The sequence below is a fragment of the Callospermophilus lateralis genome, chromosome 4 (assembly GCF_048772815.1).
Source record: "Callospermophilus lateralis isolate mCalLat2 chromosome 4, mCalLat2.hap1, whole genome shotgun sequence".
In the NCBI taxonomy this organism is placed as follows: domain Eukaryota; kingdom Metazoa; phylum Chordata; class Mammalia; order Rodentia; family Sciuridae; genus Callospermophilus; species Callospermophilus lateralis.
This window is the reverse complement of record NC_135308.1, coordinates 88273462-88296679: the sequence shown is the minus strand read 5'-3', so window position 1 is coordinate 88296679 and position 23218 is coordinate 88273462. Positions and strand designations below refer to the sequence as shown.

Genomic DNA, 23218 nt, shown 5'->3' with positions numbered 1-23218 from the left:
GTATGTTCAGCCTCTTAACTAAGTTTTATAGAACCCAAAATATCAAACATATAATTATTTTTAGCTTACTATTATATGACTTTATTTTAAAAATGCATTCATCACATGTGGATAGATATTAACACAAGGGTAATTTGTTCCATCCCTTTTGAGATGAGTACGGGCTATGTGAATTAACATTAAAATGATCACATTAGAAAGCCGCCAAGCTTGAAGGGGGCATGATCACGCAGTTGGAGAAATGCTTCTCCAGCTGAACTGATATTTGTGGGTGTGGCAAATGAGAGTACTCCAGAACCCCAAAGTGACAAAAGTCAGCTAAAAGGCACTTGATTAGTATCTTAAAAACAAAACAGATAATAGAAAATAATTAAACAGAAGCAGTTATTCTTGAGCCAAGTTAATTAACACTATTATTTTCTTCTAATTTTTAAAATGTGCAGATAGAAACAGCTAGCTCTCCCTCTGTTCCAGGTTCCATTTCCTCTGGAGCTAAGTGATATACAATGATTTGAAAATAAAAAGCTTATTCATCATTATGCACTCGCTAAGGTGTATCCTGCCACTGAAATCCCTGGAGAGAAGATGGTCTTCTTCATTTTCCTTTTTCTTTTTCATGGTTGACTTAGATGGGGTTTGGGAAAAATAATTCTAAAATGTTTCTTCAGGTAAAATGGTCAATAATAATATGAAACAATAATGTTTAAAGCAAAAAAATAGTTTAGTAATCAAGCCTTTTATCATCTAGAATTTTGGAGAGTAATCAAAATTTGAAGGGTCAATTAATTTAGTGTCTGCTAAGTACCCATTATCAGAGATCATTACAGGAAAATTATATCTCTAAAAGTACAAAATATGCTTTCCTCTCTCAGAGATAGATATATGAAGAGGTTTTTTTGTTTCATTTTTTTTTCTTTTAATATTAGAGATTGAACCCTGGGGCACTCAACTACTGAGTCATATCCTCAGCCCTTTTTAATTTTTTTTTTTTAATTTAGAGACAGGGTCTCACTAAGTTGCTTAGGGCCTCACTTAGTTTCTGAGGCTGGCTTTGAACTTGTGATTCTCTGGCCTCAGCCTCCTACATTGCTGGGATTACAGGCATGTGCCACGGTGCCAGCCATGAAAAGATCTTTTAAATTTTTTTATGAAAAATAAATTATTTTTAATTATTGAGTAAAATAAAAGAACATGTCATAAGAAATAGATTATATTTTGTGCCTTGAAGCAGTAAGATTAAATGATATATTCATGAACTAAAGGAATAATCTAGGTTTTAAAGGTATGTAATTACTTCCAGTTGCTCATGTATATGAAGACTCTGGCTCTTCATTCATTTCTTCAAGCTTTTCTTAGTCCTTAAATTTCTTTCTCATTACTGATTATACTGAAGTGCCAGAATTCAAACCCTTTAAATAACTGTAATGGCAGGAGTCAGAAAAATCCTTTGACTCTGAGCAAATATTAGCATTGGTTTTTGGTGAATACTCTTTAACCTAATGTAAATACCCATTTTATATAATCCTAGAAACTGTACATGCAAAATGGCCAGAAGTGTGATGTCTCAGCTAAACTTGAAACACAAATATCCAGCATTAACAATGTCTTAATAAAGTACATAATAGGTCTATGTGATACTATTTCTTCAAAAACTGCAAGCAGTTCTTTCTGGGTCACACACTCACAGTTACAAATAATTCTTGCTACACAGTTTTGCCACAGACTAAGTATTTTACTCTACTGGATTTTTTATACTTATTTTTAAAGTTCATCTAAAATACCTTAAGTTACCTTCAGTCTAAATATTGATACAATGTATGATTACTAAAGTTAGCAAGATGCATGAAGAAAGTAACCATGGGAAATTATGAAGGTCAGCACACCAATAACAAAGTTGGCTTTGGAGGAAGACTGTCCATACTGCTGCTCAATGTACTTTGGTTTATATGTTACCATGCCAAAGAGAGAATTGAACTGAATGGTGCTTGCACACAAATATAAGAAGTACACTGGGTTTCCAAAAAGAGTCTTCAGCGATGGAAGGAAATCTGTAAGACAAATAACATAAAATAATTAAAAACAGTGTTGCCATTGGTAGAAGACAGAAATGTGGCAGCAGGATGTAGACAGCTGGGTCCCTGTGACATAGTGTTCAGGAGCGTTCAGTGTGGCGTACAAATACATCATATGTACACATCTGGACTCCAATCTGGCCAGGTTCGACCCAGACATAGACAGTTGCTTCTGCAAACATGCAAGACAGACTATTAGAGCTGTACATCAGCTAGGAACCCTGATGAGGGTTAAAGCCTAGGGGAATGAGAATAACCTCTCATTGTCCAAATAAAAGTCACAGGTGTTTTTTGGTCTTTAGTCTTCAAACTGGGATCACAATCACAAGGAAAGATATATGGATGTTACCTTCACTTTACACATCCTTCACTTTACACATTCTTCCTATTACGCAGCCAACCAGTTGGAAACTGAAGAATTTCTATAGTGTGAATACAATATTGCCTAAGGGAAATGAGGAAGGGGAGGTTTTGTTGGCCACTCATTTCCACAAAGGGAATTCACTAGGCCTTTTTGCCTGCTCCACACTGATTCCTTTGATGGCTAGTGGAAGACATGCATTGGTACACATTTATCAAATGGATGGCTCTTGGCTGCTAATGGCTTGCAAACCCTGAAGATTCACCCTTCCTTTCTGCCCACTCAGACTGACAGAACGCAGCAACCCCAGGTGGAGACAAGAGCAGGACTAAACTGGAGGGGTGTGAGAGCATCGGTGTAAGCAAGAAAGGCTGTCCAGCCTTCTAATCATGTGGGCCAATCAATTTTCCTGTAATACAAAGCTCATGTTTTGAACTCCATTTCCACTTCCTGAAAGTTTCCCTCTCTCTTTTATATTTTTATATTTAACACAGGAGGGGAAGAAAATGGTATTTTTTCAAGTGCCCCAAAGTCCTAATAGGAAAACTAAAAGTACTTCAAATTCAAGGAGAATCCACCTTACCTCTTGCCATCTCCATTACTTTTACTTTTTCTCCATGAGGTGTTTGATAGTTTATGTGATCATCAATAATAAATTTGGATTTCTCAGAGGAGGAATTGGAGTCCTCCGCACTTTGGGGTCTTGGCAGACTCCTAGGTAAACACCAGAAAGGAGCAGCTGCAAGAAGACTGAGGGTTCCTGCTATGAGATAACCAAGCCACCAGGCACCAACCCACTGGGGATCCTTCGGGGTGATGGTTACATGGTCTGAAAGAGAAGATGGCTAAGTAGCACGTGCAGCAAAACCAATGCATTGAACTTAGTTACTTAAAAAAAAAATCAAATCCTAGCATCATCTCTATCACATCGTAAAATACCTAAAAATTCATAGGTGATATTTTTCCCTTATTCTGAACATTATGATTATCTCACTCCTTGAAGGAAATAGGGTGTTAGTGAAGGATGAACTTCCTTTTGTTAACAGTATAGAATCTAAATTGGGGAAAGGGTCTTATGATTCTCACACTGTATCTTGTGGGTTGGCAGTGAAAATCCTGGCAGGAAGAGGCCAATCAAAACCTCATGTGCCAGCTGCCTCATAGCAGTACCACCTTCATTTGATTTACCTATGGAATATCTGCCTTATTTTTCTCAGAGTTATGCCATGCACCCTCCAGCCCATATCTAGTGCAAATCTCTCATTACACAGATGACTAATTTAAGACTTATTAAGGTTAAATCATCAGAATGTTATTTATTAAATGATAATAATTTGGTTAATATGGTTAATAATATCTCAGAGCTATTCTAGGTCTGAAGCCAGATTTTTATATGCAAATAAAACTTCAATCTTCTGTATCATTAAAAGCTTTACTTTTGCACATCATCTCTCATGGTACTAAAAAGTAAACATTGGAATTTTTGAATCAAACTAAGTGTTTTTTTTTTTTTTCTGTGTAGGAACCTATAAAATATATCATTATACATCTCCCACACTCAACGGACAACAAAATAAACACATGTCTTTTGACAAGTAGACTCAGTTGCCATTGCATTCTACCTAGTAAATATTATTAAGAGCTTATCACTGCACACTAACTGCTCCACTTAACAATTCTCCTCTATAGTCTTCATCACATCTATTCTTTCTCCTATATGAGTCTCTACAACTGGATTTTAAAACTTCACAAAGACTAAGAATTCAACTCTTGTGTTCACTGCTGTAGAATAACATGGGATACAGTAAATGTAAAATCATATTGAGGGGCTGGGGATGTGGCTCAAGCGGTAGCACGCTCGCCTGGCATGCGTGCAGCCCGGGTTGGATCCTCAGCACCACATACAAAACAAAGATGTTGTGTCCGCCGATAACTAAAAAATAAATATGAAAATTCTCTCTCTCTCTCTCTCTCTCTCTCTCTCTCTCTCTCCTTCTCTCTCTCTCTCTCTCTCTCTCTCTCTCTCTCCCCCTCTCTCACTCTCTCTTTGAAAAAAAATCATATTGAAGGGGTAAATGAATAAATAAACCACATTTTGGGGACATGTTTTAGAGTTTATTGTATTTAAAAAGTGTAAGAATTTTATACTTAAGTTTAATACATGATTTCAATATGCAATTCCAGATATTTTTTCCTAGTGACTCATTTTCTTGTTTCAAAGTAATTTTGGGACTTATTTTTAAAAAGAAAACAACAGATAAATGCCATCTGTTTCTTGGGGTTACATCTCACAGGGCTGGAAACAAAGAAGTAGCTATGGGAATGTATTTCTTTTCTAAATGAGCAATCTTCTGGATGGAATACCAGTCTTGTTATGATGCTGTTTGGTAAGAAAAAAGAGAGAAATTTGGTTGCCAGAGACTTTCAATCATAGGTGTTTCTGGCAAGCCCTGTACTATATTATCAATTCATGGAGCTGCAATAAATGTTGACACACCTGAAACCAACTAGAGCCAACAAGGAACCATGTGTTCAGTCTTCACTATGCTGAGATGCACTGAGTCTGGCAAACCAGAAGTGAGAAAGGGAACTGAATAACAAACCAGGGCTCATCCCTTTCTGATCACTGCTCATTTTTCTTATTTCACATATGTGATGATCATATCAATATATTTACATGGAGTTATATTCATTTTATGAAAGATTACAACCTTGTCATGTTATTAATAAAAGCAATTTGATATTTTCCACACTGTCCCCATTTAAAAAGTTACAGTAACTAAGATAAATAAATAAGCAAAAGTAAACCCCTTACCTAGATTTACAAAGCCAATGTCAACATATAGTTTGGCGCATAATGAGCCTAATAGGAAGCCAAAGATTGGTCCTATAATTGCAACCGTCTGCACACACCCTGTAGCAGAAAATTAAAAAAAAAAAAGAAAAAGAAAAACACTTCCATTTTTTTCTTTGATATATTAATAAAATTTTAAACAAGAAATGTGAGATCCAGTTAGCTATAAATGTTTCAATTTCTCATTTGTTTGTGTTTAATTCATCAAATTTTCATCTGTACTGAATCAGGAAACAAATATTTCTCTGCTTTTGGAGAATAAACACTTTTTAAAAATTAATTATTTACTTTTTTGTGTGCCAGGGATTGAACCCATGAGTGCTTAACCCCTGAGCTGCATCCCCAGCCAGTTTTTATATGTTATTTAGAGATAAGGTCTTATTGAGTTGCTTCGGGCCTGATTAAGTTGCTGAGGCTGGCTTTGAATTCCCAATCCTTCTCCCTTAGCCTCCTGAGTTGTGGGTAATACAAGTGTGTGCCACCATACTCAGCTAATTATTTACTCTAATTTGTGAATTATAATTGTACATAATAGTGGGATTCATTATGCTATATTCAAATGTGCACATAAATGAACACTGTTAATGCATTAACTATCCCTTATTTAAAAAATAACCCCAAGACTCTGAAGTAGTTAATTTCCTAAAATGGGCAAACTTTATTTCCCAGTTAGATTCTCCATGGCTAAAAATTTGAATTAGTCTCATTTTGATAGTCTTTCAAAAATGTTTATGGTCAGTTAAGCATAACATCTATCTTGACATTAAAATTGATTTCTTCTACCTTAGTGAGAAAGTGTGTCCATTTACTATGAGGTTCTGCAGTATCCACACAGATTAATAGAAGCAGCTGGCAAAGAAGCTAGACCATAGAGCAGGGAAAGTACTCTCCAGAACACTCATGACCAGCAAGGGTGGCCTTAGAAGGTAAGTGGAACAGACTGAACAGATTTTGGTTTCCAATAAACAGAAAGGTAGCTCTTGCCTGCCAAATATCTACCATCTACCTTTCATTTCATACACATATTCTTGGGTGGTAAAATTACCTGAAGGGGAAACTAACATGACCAGGCCCTTTTTAGAATAGAAGCAAGGGTAAAAAGAGTGAACAGACTCCGAGTTCTTGGAGTGGAAGAGGACACTTAGGCACCTGCATGCTTTTTTGGCTGCAACCTTTCCTCTAGTTCCCAGAGTAATTGCCTAGTGCATATATCACTGAGCTTTTTCTCTGTTCCAGTTCCTGATTTACACTACAGCTTTCCTTTAGAGCAAGAACCTGTTCTTAATTATAACCTGCTTGGCTAGAAGCAGAATACCTGGAGTTCTGCAATGCACAGGCAGGGCAAGCTTATACAGTGAACCTAGGCGTGGTTCCTTTTCCGCTTAAATCTTGCCCTCTGTCCCTGAAGGCTAGGCCTTCAAAAGATCAGAACTCTAAGAAATAAAGACTGATGCATAAAAGAGAGAACAAGTGTTAGCCGTGTATCTCTAGATTCTAGCTTAGTTCCAGGATATGAGGCATCCAGTAAACGTTGCTTAGACGTATCTTAAGAGTTTGCCTTTGCTGTATTATTTTGGTTTTTGTGATTTTAGTTGCTCATCTATTCTCTGGGACCTCTCCAGAGATTGGTTAGCCTTGGGCCTTGCCCTTATCCTTTATACTTTCCTTTGTCCAACCCTGCCTACTGCCGAGACCCCAGAATTCCTTGTTGCTTATCACTCAGGAAAAGAAGACTCTTTAAATAATCAGAGCTCATAGACTGGAAAGCAGTTTTTAGGGACGTGGAAAAAAATTAATTTTTTAAAAGCCTCAGTGGTATACTTATCCTATTTTAAAAATCTATGAAATCTGAAGGCCATCAATATATTTTCACAAGGCCATATGTCATTGCAGTTGAGCTCACAGCTATTTTTTTTTTTTTTTGGTATTTCTTTCTTTAATGCAATAGGTCCTTCTAATTTATGAGGTTATCATCCTAACCCTCTGGGTGTGCTTAAAAGTGTGCTTGATGACTAAAGAAATGGGGAATGAAGTATAAAACCTTTCACACCCAATTTAGCAGAGAATGGAATGAGCAGACTGGGCATTCGCATTCCCTAGGTGACTGAGATGGCATTACCAATATAGAAAGCAGCATTGTCTTCAGTGGCGAAGTCATCCAAATAGGCAATACCCAGAGGCTGGATGGGAGTTTCTCCTAATCCTCGGAGAAGATTTCCCAGGAACACATACACCCACATGGATGAGCTGGCATCCCCTTCACATTCTTGAAAGAAAAACAAACAAGAGAATTAAAACTGGATCACTGGGCTGGGGATATAGCTCAGTTGGTAGAGTGCTTGCCTTGCATGCATGAGGGTTTAGTCCCCAGCATCACAAAAAAACAAAACAAAACAAAACAAAAACCTGGATCACTATCAAATTTATTTACTGTGCATTTCTACAATTGGTTCTAAACTTAGAATGCAAAAGTGAAATTTGCAACAGTCCTAATTTGATAGGAGTTTGAGTAGGTTTGAAAAATATTTTGCAGTTTCAATCTTAGGCAGTTAAATCCCCCAGACTAAGCAAGTCTATTATTGTTTTTGTTCCCTTTCTTCTTTTTTTCTTACAGGTGGGGGGAGGGTTTACTGGGTATTGAACTCAGAGGCATTCAACCACTGAGCCACATCCCCAGCCCTATTTTGTATTTTATTTAGAGACAGGATCTCATTGTCTTGCTTAGTGCCTCATTTTTGCTGAGGCTGGTTTTGAACTTGAGATCCTCCTGCCTCAGCCTCCCAAGCTGCTGGGATTACAGGGCGCACCACTGTGCCTGGCCCCCACTTACTTTTTATTTTCTGTCTTTATTTTACACCTATGTTGAGTTATTTGAATCCCTACATTCTAATAACACTGAATATTCTATTTGGAGCAAACAAATTTTTAACAAAGATGTTCTCGTTTTAATTTTTAGACAACTTTCCTATTTTTCAGCAGAAATCACAAAGAATTACATTGTTGACCAGGTTCTATCTGAAATTCAAAATTTTATATGGTTCATACTGCAACACTGGGCTGAATTGCCTACAATGGCGTTTGTTTGTTAGTGATTAACCAGTTTTAGGTCTCTGGAAGCAAACTCATTAATATTACAAACCCTAGCCTGGGTGTGGTGACATGCAACTATAATCCCAGCAGTTTGAGAGGCTGAGGCAGGAAGATCACAAGCCAGCCTCAACAACTTAGTTTGGCCCTAAGCAACTTAATGGGACCCTGTCTCAAAATGAAAAATGTTTAAAAAGAGCTGGATGTATCTCAGTTGTTAAGTACCCCTGGGTTAAAGCCCTGATACCAAAAGCAAAACAAAATAAAACAAACCCCTACAAATCCCATAGGCTTGAGCAGTATAAATATTCCAACAAAAAGAATATTTTGGGTAGAGTTTTCATAGTAAAATTCAAATCTAACAATTTTTAGATGCTTTCATTCAAGTCACGTCATAATATGACCATATGAGGTTAGGATAATTAATTACCTCTTATCATAAATGAAGTATAGCTTTTAACAGTTTAGCCATTTAATACAATTGATAATATTAACTGTCTTCAGTAATCACCCATCTGAATGGCTCCTCTCTGCCACAAGCTAGGCTAAGTGGTTTGCAGGCATATTAAAATTGAATCCTTCTCTAATGAGCTGGGAGTTACTTTCACCTATTAATAACCTTTAAAGTAATTTTGATTGTGATGATAGTTCATGAAGAATTGAAGTGGACATCCTTCAAACTCTGGATAAGGCAGGGCAATGGGAGACTGCACCCTCACAGAGATTTTATCCTCATTCTGCCTTTTCTAGAAAAGTAGCAAGGTGATCATGGAATGTTCACTTATCTTCTCTCAATTTCTTCTGTATCTCAAAATGTGATGTGAATTCCTTTTCTAAAAATTAAATCTAATGTTGATTCTGGCCCTACCATTTGTTTAATTTATAGAAATGTGGTGATAATTTTTAGTAGTTAAGCATGGACACCTTAGATCAGTGCCTCCCAGCACAGTGTCCAAGGGTCATGAATAGCTATTAAAATGCAAATTGCTAAAAATTAAATTAAAAATTCAGTTCCTTGCTCACACTGGCAACATTCAAGTACCCACTAGTTACTTGCAGCTAATGCCTAGAGTGTTGTGGGAGGAAAGACTATGTGAGCTGAGCAGTGTCAGGACATGCTGAGCTACTGTGCAGAAACCTCATATCCTGTATGTAACCCCACTATCATGTTTGGGGTGAACCTTGTGTCCACTGTGTCTAAGGGAAAGATGTTAAGAGACTGGAACCTCCACTACAGAAAAAGAGCTATGTACCTACCTGGTAACTTGTCCCTTTACATTAAAAATATTCTAATTCCTGGACTCTAAACTTGGATGTTTTACATTCTTCCATCAAAGTCTTCCATTTTTTCCAAAATAGCTGCCTTGTCATTTTTATCATGTTTCTTTCCTGATTGTCCAAAGCAAACAACAACTAAGTCATTACTGACTGCATTGCATGTAGATGGAGCTCAACTCTTCAGTCAGCTACTTATCTTTTTATGAGGACCCAATTGAATTGACCATCTATTGTATTCCATCAACAAGTCCTCCACTCTCATCCACTGGCTTGAAAATGTACTGAATGTCTGTCCCCATTTTTACATGTTCTTCTTCTAGAAGTTTTTCCTTTCCCATAGCAGGAGAAGGTAAAGTTATTACAATTTATATCCACTCTTTCTTCCCAAAGCCATGTTCTTTGTAGTTCTTTGGTCCTTCTTTTTATTTGGACAGCCAGACTTTAAGTGTCTATTGCCCAGGGAAAAGACATCTTAACAGACAGGAGGATATTAGAGGAACCAAAAGGCTTTACAGAATACATAGAAGATTTGACATGAAAGAAGGGCTTCTATACTGGCTGCATAGAAACCAATTCCCCAGGATAGGAGAAGGGAGCAAGTTGGGGGTGGGGTGGAGGGGAAGGAGTGTGCAGCACTGAGATATCACCTTTATGAGACATTGAAGACAGGAGTGGGAATTCATTCTTTCTGTTCATAGTAAGTCCTAGAGACATGGCAAAAACCTGCAGATAAGCACCAGGTGTGGTGGCACACACCTGTAATCCCAGCAGCTTGGGATGGCTGAGGCAGGAGGATTACAAGTTCAAAGCCAGTCTCAGCAACTTAGTGAGGCCCTAAGCGACTCAGCAAGACCCTGTTTCTAAATAAAACACAGAAAAGGGCTGGGGATGTGACTCAGTGGTTAAGCACCTCTGGGTTTAATTCCCAGTACCAAACAAACAAACAAATAAACAACAACAACGACAAAAAAGAAACAACCTGTGGATAAGTGTGTAGATTCTGGGAGGGAGGCTCCTCACAGGGCTTCCATGTCTAGGGTGATACAGAAGAAATGATTGCCCTGTTCCCAGTGTGACTCAGAAGTAGCACCACTGAGCCTTGTGCAGCCATAATGGAATGGAAGACATGCTGACAAAATTCCCTGCCCCCTAGTTCATGTGCAAAGTGAATTATTTCCCTGTGTCCAAAACTGTCACTTGTGTGCCAAAGGGACCTGCTGTGCTCAGAAAGGCAGAAACATAATATGACCCCACCATGATACCTGGAATGATCCAACACTGACCTGAGGGATTTTAGATATATAAACTGACAGGCGACTGAGCACATCAAGAGTGCCCCTGCTACAACTGCACCCCTATTGTGTAAGTAACCCCTGAGAAAAAGGGAGCAGGTTTTAGGAACAAATGAAAACTAAGGTTTTGACATTCTGATGGAAAGAGAATGAATGAGAAATTAAGTGTACTTATGAGGAAAATCTGTATTTCTTTCACTCTGAGCAGTGATCTGAGATATGTATGGGTTGGAGGCATTTTACCCAGATTTCCAGGTCCATCTAACTTAGAATCACTGGAAGATTTTCCTAGTCACCAGCAACAAAGGCTCCCTTCTATAACATTTGATCACCTGTATATTTTCTTAGGATCTCATCATATACTGTTTTATATTCTAGGAATTTTTATGGCACTATGGTATCTCAATTTAAGAGTAAAGTTTTTTGAGAAGGAAAAAAATATACAGTAATTTTTTGGTCCATACCAAAGCATATATAAAAGCTAAAGTAAATCATCATCATCAATCATCAACTTACCATTACTTATTTTGGATTTTTCCATAACTGAGATTGGTAATTGACTGCTTGACTCTAGGAGACATGGAGAGATGCTCAGAGTTGCATTGGAAAAAGAAGAAGACTTCTCATATCGGTACCTGAATAAAAAGAATGTTTTCCTCAGGAAAGACTCATGAACACCAGGCTAGTCTATAGTAGCCTTCTAAATGGTCCTGTTTCTAAGCCTGACCCACCAGAGTCAATTTTCCAAGTAGTAGTCAGTATGAGCCTTTAAAAAATGTAAGTCAGATCATCTCATTCTCCAGTGGCTTCCCATCTTCTTCAGAAGAGAAGTTAAAGTGCTTCAATTGCGAATTACAGTATAGGGGGTAGAGAGAGAAGATGGGAGGGGAGGGGAGGGGGGATAGTAGAGGATAGGAAAGGTAGCAGAATACAACAGTTACTATTATGGTATTATGTAAAAATGTGGATGTGTAACCCATGTGATTCTGCAATCTGTACTTGGGGTAAAAAAGGGAGTTCATAACTCACTTGAAGCTAATGTATGCTAATGTATGAAATATGATATGTCAAGAGCTTTGTAGGGTTTTGAACAACCAATAAAAAAAAAAAAAAAAAAAAAGTGCTTCAATTGCTCCTAACTTTACTACCCTAAGGATGATCTGTAGACCAGCAGGGGCAGGGGAATCTCAGCCCTGATTCCAGGATTACTGAATAACAATCTGTACTTTGGTGGCTCAAATAGTCATCAAAGTTTGAGAAACAAACTAGATATATTCTCCCATTCCCGTTTACTTCTCAGATTGCATATTTGATGCACTCCCTCTGCCATACCATGAGGCACACAGGCCCCTGTGTTCATCTACACCACGCTCCCTCCTACTGAAGGAGCATCACATTCCCTGTTCATTTAGGATGGAAGTCTTTTTTCCCATTGTTATGGTTTAGGTATTAGGTGTCCCCCAAAATCTCATGTGTGAAATAATGCAAGAAAGTTTAGAGGTGAAATGATTGGTGCATTAATTCCCTGATAGGTATTAGCTGGGTGGCAACTATAGAAGGTAGAGTGTGGCTGAAGGAGGTGAGTCACTGGGGTATGTATGCCCTTGAGTATGTATGTGGTCCTTATGGAGAAGAGCGCTCTCTCTCTCTCTCTCTCTCTCTGCTTCTTGGTAGCATGTCCTAAACTGCTTTCCTCTACTACACACTCTTCTGTCATGATGTCCTGCCTCATCTTGGGCCCAGGCCCAAAGCAAAAGAGCCAGTCATCTATGGACTTCTGAAACTATGAGGTTCAAATACATTTTTCCTTCTCTAAAATTGTTCTGGTCAGGTCTGTTGGTCACAGCATTGAAAAAGCTGACTAAAACGCCCAGATGCCTGTGTGGCTCACCCTTCACCTCTTCAGGTCCTCAGATATCACTCCCTCTCTCTGTGAGCTGTTTCTTGGACACCCTACTATCAATTGCAAACCACATTCCTGACTGCATACTTTTTACTAGGTTACCTTTCTTAACTAGGTTATTTTTCTCTGTAGTTTTTAACATTATCAAACATACTGTATTACTATTTATTTTTAAATTTTCTGTCTCTTCTTCATAAGATCCATGACGACAGAGATTAGTTTTCATTACCGTGTCTCCACTGCCTTTACCATGATCAATATGGACTTGATAAATTCATGAGCTGCTTGAGCTAACACACATAAAACTAAACTCATCTGTTGGGACAGGTCCTTACTCATTGGTATGCATGATTTGTATGTTTTATTAGACATCAAGGATATTTCACCTAGGCAGATAGTCTTTTTAGAGAACAAGAAATCACACTGAATAAGTACCCAGCTTGTGACCAATGCTATGAAAAGTCGAAAAGAAGTTATCATAATAATCCTGAGTAGATAGCAAGTGCCGCAGGAGAAGAGATTGTGCATATTTTTATTTATTTATTTATTTATTTTTTGTTTCTTCACTGAAATAGCCCCATTACCTGGCATAGCACCTGGCAAGTGGCAAACACTAAATCATAAATAACCAATGCATCTCTAATTTATAAAAGATGGTGGACAAGAATCTAAGTCTGTCCTGTTGGCATCCTCTGTCAGCCCTAGCCTGCCTATCCCACCTCTCATATACACTCCGATTTTCTTGTACTGCTATCCTATATTTGTAATTAACTTGAAGTTGAAAAAAGTTCATCTGAATGCAACACCTTTAAGATAAAACCATTGTTGATTACTCGTTGAAATAAGGTAGAATTATCAAAAGATCATTGCTTAAAATATACAACAACAATAACACAGCTACTGCTTATGTCAGGAGTCTTGATAAGGATTTTACCTGTGTCATCTCAGTTAAATTTTGCAGCAGCATTAAGAGCTACTTATTACTTTTAAGATGCATAAACTCAGGCCAAGAAATGTTAAGTAACATGAGATAGCATTTATTGTATATAGTATTCATTCATGACTCATTTGACACCCACTTGACATTTATTGCACATGTTAATTTTTTTATATATATATTTTGCCTCAATAGCTCAATGACAGTATTTAACTCAAAATATACTAATGAAAACTTTTTCTTTAATTGTGTTAACATCAATAATTTTCCTAGATTATCATCACTAATAAAATTATAAAATCATTCTGAAATTTTGTCCAAAGAATATATAATAAGACATAAAATTATATGGCATAAATTCCCTTTTAAATGATTAACTGTAATTATAAAAGGGAGAAAGACAGTTGTTGGGTAAGCTGGGACATGACTGCTTTGGACTTACTGCTCCATGAAGAATTGAGGCACTGCGATGAGCAATGTTCCCACTCCCATGATCAGGCACCCTGCTCCAATTATTTTTGGCCTGTGAAGTTTGGCTCCAAAGTAGCTAACAAAGGTTATAACCAAGAGATTCCCTTTGGGGGAAAGAATAAAGCATTCAAAGTTAGAGAACTCAGACAACAGCTGATAGGCAGCTCAGTACATGAGTGTACACAGCAGGTTCAGCAATGATTTGAGTCCACCAGCTCCCCACCATGGTCCCCAAGGTTTACCTTTTTTTATCTTTAATATGAAATTGGCTCTATATACGCTACTTCAGTCACCTTATCCTTTCATGCAAATACTTTAATTACCATTCCATTCACCCAAGCTACTTACTTATTTGCCCTTTAAAGTATTTTATCAATAAATTAACTTGTAAAAGGATTCCTTGAGTTGCTTGCTTAAATTTTCCTTAGTGATTTTGAAGTAAATTTATTGCTGTTTCTTCCTTCAAGTTTTCTATTAAAACTTCTATTAGTTTTCCACTCTTGAAATATATATATGTATGTTCTCTCTCTAGCTGATATCCCCAACAGAAACAGGAAAACAGATATAATTGTACCTCACTTTAAATTAAATCAAATTATGAAGCTCATATTTACACAAATTATATATATATATATATATATATATATATATATATATATATATATATATATTTAAAGATTCAAAATAGAAATATAATTAGTCCACATAGATAATTTTGGTACACAGTAATTTTATTGGTCTTAATGTACACATGTAACACAAATTTTATGAAATACAAAAATCTCTATAAAACATGTCCATCTCTCTCTTTTTTAAAATAATTAAAGAATGTGTTTTCTTTAGGTAAGAATTAAGCCTTTCTAAATGTCTCCAGTGAAGCATGTGATAAGTTACTTTGTACTTGATTGTGGGGGTCAATGTGATTAAATAGCTTCAGGGAAGATTTCTCAGGCTTTGCTGTGTATGGCAATTACAGGAAGGAGGTGGTGGGAGAAATGGAACTTGTTAAAAATGCACATTCTTGGCGGATCCAAACAGTTTCAGATTCCCTGAAACCAGGAGCTAGCCAAGAAATCTGCATTTCTAAAACAAGCTCAAGAGCATTGACAGGACCATCCTGCAACATGCTTTGATAAATGTTGTTTAGAGTCTTACAAGGGGCTTTAGAGTCCTAGTTATTTTCATCTGGTATATTTATTTTTAAGAACTGCAGAACTAGAGAGAGGAAGAACTTAACATTTCCCCAGCTATTGATGAGGATGACTGATGAGTTCCTTGCTTTGAAGTTCTCCTCGATGTTTTCAATTTTCCAGCAAGAGTGTATCTCTTTACATCTGTAAGCAATCATTTAACTTACTACTGTTTAGTCACCTTGCCAGCTTTAGCCAATTGGAAAAAGAGCAGTAGCTTTTTTAGCCTTGAGGATAATAATAATAATGACAGCAGCTTGTACAGTGGCTTTATGCTTTCTGGCTTCAGGAAGAATTAAGCTTTTTATTTTTGTATTTCATTTTATTTTTCTAAGTAAGCATGAGATTTCCCATTTGGCATTTAAGTATTTGTCAGAAGACACTTTGTATCTCATTATACTGATAATGATGTTTATATGTTTCTTAATGGGCCCCAGTAAATAAACCAAACTAAAGAGAGGGCTGACTTTTAGTTACCCCACCTGCCCTGCACCAACACTTCACAGCAAAGGACTCAGTCACAGGCTATTCCTGATTACATTCGTGGCTATGCCACATACAAGATGATGCCATTTCGGCATTTGTGATATTGTAGACATTTTTGCTTCCTTTACTCAATACCTTTTGTGAGCTCTCAAGACACACTTGGGGGAAAAAATGGTGATAAATAATCTTAAACTAACAAACAACAACAACAACAAAATCAAATTGGTTATCAAAGTTCTTCCACACCTATCATCACTAGCCTCTGAAAAAGACAAATCTAGAGAGTTTTACAAATATGTTTTATCTAACTTTAAAGTAACAGAGTCTCCTTCTTTCATTCCCTGTCTGCAAACACATGCAAAATTTCAAACAGGAGAAAAGAAAGTTACTCAAGTCATGTCATAAGACCCTTGAAACCCAAACTGGACAAGGACACTCAATTAATGGTGATTAGAAAATTGGTTATGATAATATGAACAGATTTCTGTATCACAGTATATAAAAGACAATTAAAGTTCAAGCTTAAGTATGATGATTGATACATGTAAATATCCCAAGCAAAAGTATCAGAGAATTAAACAGTAACCAAAAACAACACTTGCTGACCAAGTACTGTTTATTCCAAGAGTACAAGAGTATGATCAAATAAGAAAAAAAAAATCTATGAATCAAATCATTATGCAGCCAGTGGAAAGATAATTTCATGTTTATCATAATAAATGTAGTAAAAGTACTCAATTCAATTAACCATAACTTAATGAACAAATCAATTTTTGAAATATATGCATAAAAAACATGCAGCAAGGATATTGTTAAATAACATTTGAAAGCATTTGGATTAAGTCAATTATAAGAGAAGGGTATCCACTGCCATTGTCCCTGCTTCTTCTATTTAACACAGTACTGGGGCCAATGTAAAGAAACAAGAACAAGAAAATTACAGATTTAAGAATTTAAAAGGAAGATATATAAAATTGTCTTTGTTTCAGACAATGGGATTGTCTACTCAGAAAATACTAAAGCTTCTTCTATTGTCAGTCAATTAAAATTAACATAAGTTCAGCACACCTATAATCTCAGTGGTAGGGAGGCTAAGGCAGGAGGATCTTGAGTACAAAGCTAGTCTCACAAAACAAGGTGCTAAGCAACTCAGTGAGATCCTGTCTCTAAATAAAATACACACACACAAAAGAAAACTTAACATAAGTTAATAACATAAGTTCAGCAAAGTTGCTGCACATAGTTAACATTTTGAAATCAATATTGTACCCCTATTCTAGGATTATCAAATTTTAAAAAGTAACAAAAATTCTTTTAAACAGCAACAAAAATTTAAATAGATAAGAATAAATCCAACAAAAGAAGGGTAATATGTTTATGAAGAAAATTACAAAAATAAAATTGAACATGATAAGAAAAAGGCCTAATTAAAGGGAGAGTTATTTTACATTCATGGTTAGGAAGATTCATTGTCATACAATGCTAGCTAACAGATCTGACCAATAAGTTCTATACAATTAGGATATTTCAGAAAATTATTATCCAAGTATATCTAAGAAAAATTGAAGAGTAAGATTATTTTCCTGCCTGATAGTGAAGTTAATTATAAAACTATTATCATTAAAATTGTTTTATATTGAGTCAAGGATAAAAACATCTAAATAGATTTAAAAGAAGTGCTAAGTTAATAAGTGATTTAAAAAAAAAAGACAAATCATTGGACCAAAATTGATTGGTACAAATCACTTTACCAAGTATATACTCAATTAATGGTGATTAGAAAATTGGTTATGATAATATGAACAGATTTCTGTATCACAGTATATAAAAATCTATTTCAAGATCATTAAAGTAAAACATTAAAAAGCAAAACAAAAAAAAACTTTAAAAATATTTTTAGTTATTTTATTTTGGGGGGGTGGGGGGAGTGGAAAAATATACTTTTTATTAAAATGTGTTATTTATGTTTTCATGTGGCTTGTTAGATTTAAAGTGCATGCTTTTAAAATTCCTATTTCAATTTCTCATGTAGTAAAAATATGATAGTGAGAATGTTCATATGGCTTTTCACATATTCTGACAATTTATTAACACATTCTTGAATGCTATTTTCCCAGAAGCTCATTTCTTTTATTATTATTATTTTTATTTATATATGACAGTGGAATGCATTATAATTCTTATTACACACATAGAGCACAATTTTTCATATCTCTGGTTGTATACAACCAGAGATTATATACAACCAATTCATATTTACACCAATTCATGTCTTCATACATATACTTTGGATAATAATGTCCATCACATTCCACCATCATCTCTAACCCCATACCCCCTCCCTTCTCTCCCACCCCTCTGCCCTATCTAGAGTTCATCTATCCCTACCCCACTATGAATCAGCCTCCTTATATCAGAGAAAACATTTGGCATTTGGTTTGGGGGGATTGGCTAACATCACCTAACATTATCTTCTCTAACTTCATCCATTTATCTGCAAATGTCATGATTTTATTCTCTTTTATTGCTGAGTATTATTCCATTGTGTATATATGCCACATAACCCAATCAATGAATGGGACAAGAACTTGAACAGATACTTCTCAGAAGGTTATTTACAATCAATCAACAAATATATGAAAAAATGTTCATCATCACTAACAATTAGAGAAAAGCAAATCAAAACTACTCTAAGATTTCATTTCACTCTAGATAGAATGACAGCTATTATGAATACAAACAACAATAAGTGTTGGTGAGGATGTGGGGAAAAAGGTACACTCATATACTGCTGGTGGGACTGCAAATTGGTGCAGCCAATCTGGAAAGCAGTACGGAGATTTCTTGGAAAATTGGGAATGGAACCACCATTTGATCCAGCTATCCCTCTCCTAGGTCTATGCCCAAAGGACTTAAAAACAGCATACTACAGGGACACAGCCACATCAATGTTTATAGCAGCACTATTCACAATAGCTAAACTGTGGAACCAACCTAGATGCCCTTCAATAGATGAATGGATAAAAAATGTGGCATATATAGTTATTTTATTTTTTGATTGAACATATTCTTACCAACCTAAATAAATGCCTGCCAAAGAATGAATGGATAAAGAACACACACACACACACACAGAGAGAGAAAGAGAGAGAGAGAGAGAGACAGGGAATGAAATTCTACTCAGCCAAAAAGAAAAAAATATATACTTAAAGTATAGAGAACAATTTGAAATAAAGAATCAATATCTGGAAATATTAGTAAGTTATGATATGAAAAACCTATAATTGTTTTTGGACAATTCTGTCATTTTTAGAAAAAAATATTTGTTATAAAAAAATACTTCACTTGGGGAGAAATTAGATGGTAATGCCAGGAGATATCCAAGAATAAAGGACATTGTTGTACAAAGTGGAATGATTGAGAGCCGGAGTTTGGGAGTGAGTCCAGAATCCTGGAAGGAAGGAATGTAGAACGAGGCAAGAGAAGCAAATTAGGATTATGGTCAGGAAACTTACTTGTCTGGAAATCCATGGATTGCAAATAACTAGAACAAACCTGTGATATTTGAGATAAAAGTGTTCAATGGAAACAGTAGAACTTTAAGCCATTTTAAAGCACATCAACCAATACAGAAGTTTCACTCTTAGAATAATCTAGAAGAATTAACAGTAATTTGCTTTCCTATAACTCAAAATACCAATCAGTTTCTTACCCTCTTCTCTAGGAAAGTCTTTCAGTTTGACTGGAGACTCTAAATTGTATGAACCATACAATAATGAATACCTAGGGTAGGAAATGCATTGCTAGGTGTTCTGAGAGAGCAAATTGCCTTTATTGTAGCATAAGGATATGGCAAATTCTGTCCAAACAAGATTTTGCAGGTCAGATCACAGCAGACAACAGAATGGAGAGAGGAAAGTCACCTAGCCATAAGAATATCTTGGGCTTAAAGGTAAAGTCAGGCATTTGCAATACCTACCAATTTCAAAGCTACCATCAATTACTCCAACTAGTGAGGAAGGGATATCAAACCTCCTCTCTATCTGAGTGATGGTGCTCTTCAGATAGCCTTCTGCCAATGCTTTGGCAAAGTAAACAAAAGACAAGGCACCCAAGAACACCTGAAAAATAAAACAGATTACAGTCTGACTGTAGCTTGACACAGATTGGAAAATTTACTAAGCAAACATACAAGAACACAAACTAAGAGCAACATATAACATTAGGTTTATTACTAAAGATTTAATTCAACCACTGTTATAGGCTTCATTCAACCTCAAGCTCATGCAGACTTCAAAAAATAAGTTCAAATTTTCTTGGAATTTGAAATGTATGCTGATTTCATTCAAAATAAATACGTTGAATACCATATCTCCCTATCTTTTTCCTTTCTTCAAAGGATGTTTTATAGGAGTCTAGCTTTGAAAAGAAGATCAGTGTATTCTGGAGCAAAGAGAGGAAGGAGTCATTGATGAGTCACAAAAAACAAAAACAAAAATAAAAACAAAAAAAACCTGAAAACCATAAACCAAACAGTTGGCATCTTGTCACAAGTCTAACACTCATAATTCTGTATTTCTCAGTAATTGTGCATATACCAGCAGGGAACACAGTAGACTGAAAAAAAAAGGAACTAACAGCCCTCATGTTTAAGTTCATGTGTGTTAAATTTGTACTCAACAAGATTCTTAATGACAAACGTTTCTTGGTATCTGGTTTATGTATTTTGCTAGACAGGTGTGTGGTGCAGAATCCATCTGCATCTAGGTTAGCATTTATGTGAAAAAATGTAAGTATTTGCTGAGTGAATATTTGGTATAAAGATAAGAGGTTTGGGCTCGTCTGTCATGTGTGAGGCACTGGGTTTGATCTTCAGCATCACATAAAAATAAATAAGTAAATAAAATAAAGGTATCATGTCCATCTACAACTAAAAAAAAAAAATTTAAAAAAAAATGAGAGGTTTGAGTCATACAGAGTGCCATTTAAAAAGCAACACTGTCCCTTACTGGATAGCAATGAAAGTCCAAATTCTTTTATAAAATGGAAATAATATGGGTGATTCATAGATTAAATATCATACCTATGCTTACTTAGTAAAATATCTGGTACATGGTAAAAATTCAATAACTTTCATTTTCAAATATTTTTCCCCTTTTCTGTACATTCAAAAAAATCCCAAGAAACTAATTTAACCTACATGGTTAGGAAATGATTATTCCCATGGCCAGCCAAGGTGTGGTTTTATTAAGCTGCATATAAAATCTTATTTTTAAAAGGAAAGCAATTTTCACTTCTAAATTATTATACAGAAGATAGTTGAATAGAAAGCCAAGAGCGTAACCTCCACCCAATCCTTCATTACTCTACCTTTAGTTCACCACAGCAGGGCTGTTTTCCCTTTGAGGAGGGATATTCCATTTTAAAGGAAGGTCTTCTAACAGGTTGCACTGAATTTTTGCAGAACAACTGGATATTTTCTTTGGATGAAGTGTCCATTATGAAATTGCTTCTCGCCTCTAACCTGTCAAAGTTGATTTTAAAAGTTAAACAAATAATTCAAATCTACACAATTTATTAAATCATATTTTATTTCACTTCTATAGACATCATTTATGGAAGACATCTTTTGTAACCATAGTAAATTGGCAAATTCTTTCAATTAAAATCAAACAGGATATTTGATTAACTAATCCTGCTATTGGGACATTGTTGCCAGTATTCTTTCTCAATCGTACTGGTTTAAGCCTCATTATAGCAAAGAATAAATTTAAATGTTGCCTTTGGAATAAATAAAGAGGCACAGTTTTGCTAACTTTGTGGTCTTGCCAGATTAAACTAGGAGCAAGCAGGAAAGGAAGAAGAGGAATTCAACCATTTGAATGTTGATTCACTTGAACTAATCTTAAAGCCTTCACATCTACCTTCTTATCAGAATGAGTAGAAGAGGTTGATACCCACCTTAGGTCCCTAAAGTACCTTATAATTCCTGGAGAGCCAAATTTAGGCTTAAAGTATTGCAAAAGCAAAGAGGTCAAATTTGTATATCATTTTAGTTTGACAAAGTAGGAAGAAGAATTATCTATGACTGAGGCTTGGATTTGACTCAGAAGAAAGTATAGTCTTGGGTCTGCCTTACAGTAAGAAAGATGGCCTCCCTTCCCATGCTTAATTTTCTTTCTTTTTTTAAAATGAAAATACAATGTTTATTTCTAATTTTACAAAAATATACACCATAGTAAAGACTTTCTATAAATGAACCAAATTTAAAACATACTTTAGTATGATTTTTTAAAAAGTTTATTTTACCAATAAACTTGTAATAACTCATATTGGGGGCTGTGCTTACTTTTCTACACTCCCTTGCTCTTTTGTCCTGATCAAACCCTTGACAGCATCCCATTCTCTGAACCTAGTTCTCTCTCTTCATATCAATATTTGCACATCCCGTGGCCCCACTTCTTTAGGATTCTGCATGACTCAGTGCATGCTTGATAAGCTAATTTATATCAAAGGATTAAAAAAATAAATTACCGCATGGATCTCCCTAAAGATTATTAGGTAACACAATTCCATATTAAGAGATCCTCCACATATGTGTTACACTAACAAAAGAAACGACAATTGGAGTAAAAGTTCATGTATTATGGTGGAAACTGAGGTTTGTTCTGAGTGTTGTATGGGGATCTTGACTTTATGTAATGCTTAGTCTATGTTTATTAAACCTTCATTGTTTGAAAAAAATCAAGTAATAGTATTATCAATAATTTATTTGGAAATATGAAGTTAATATCAGAAAACCTAAGCCATTCAAAAGTTAAGAGGATTTGTCTGGAGAGGGGAAAGAGGGTGAGGCAAGTGTTTGGTTTTCAAAAATTATTGTTATATTTATAGATTACATTATATAAAAACATGTATAACTTTAAATTTCAAAAAATGTACAAGGGGAAGAAAAATGAAACAAAAGTATTGCAAACCCAAAAAACAAAAAACAAAATTCAAACAAACTAAACAGAATTGATATTGATAATGCTAATTGAGATCAAAAGATGACACAAGGATAAAAACACGATGGGTAGGAGCATAAAACAAAAGTTATGTACAGGATACAAAAATAATTGGAAAATGTTGACAAAATGGATAACTTTCTAGCAAATATCAATTATCTATATTGACACAGAGCATAAGAGAAAAATAACCAAGAAAGACATTGACAAAAATAAATTGAAATTATGCCCTAAACAAAGATACCAAGATATATCTTGGTATATATGATACAACATACAT

General features: G+C 35.6%; 1 protein-coding gene across 4 annotated transcripts in view; it reads right to left on the bottom strand.

Annotated features, from left to right (window-relative positions):
• The window catches only part of Slco1c1 (solute carrier organic anion transporter family member 1C1), a 44686-nt gene extending 23256 nt beyond the window's left edge, over nucleotides 1–21430 (bottom strand). For 3 of the 4 annotated variants that reach the window (XM_076852714.1, XM_076852715.1, XM_076852717.1), the window contains exons 1-8: nucleotides 21302–21430; nucleotides 19911–20052; nucleotides 14227–14359; nucleotides 11461–11579; nucleotides 7407–7553; nucleotides 5249–5347; nucleotides 3017–3262; nucleotides 1884–2048 (exon numbers count right to left, since the gene is read on the bottom strand). In XM_076852714.1, the coding sequence (XP_076708829.1) occupies nucleotides 1884–2048; nucleotides 3017–3262; nucleotides 5249–5347; nucleotides 7407–7553; nucleotides 11461–11579; nucleotides 14227–14359; nucleotides 19911–20052; nucleotides 21302–21430 (1180 nt within the window). The remainder of the gene's footprint in view (nucleotides 1–1883; nucleotides 2049–3016; nucleotides 3263–5248; nucleotides 5348–7406; nucleotides 7554–11460; nucleotides 11580–14226; nucleotides 14360–19910; nucleotides 20053–21301) is intronic. The other variant, XM_076852718.1, reaches the window with a different exon arrangement.
• Between the last annotated feature and the right edge of the window lie 1788 nt (nucleotides 21431–23218).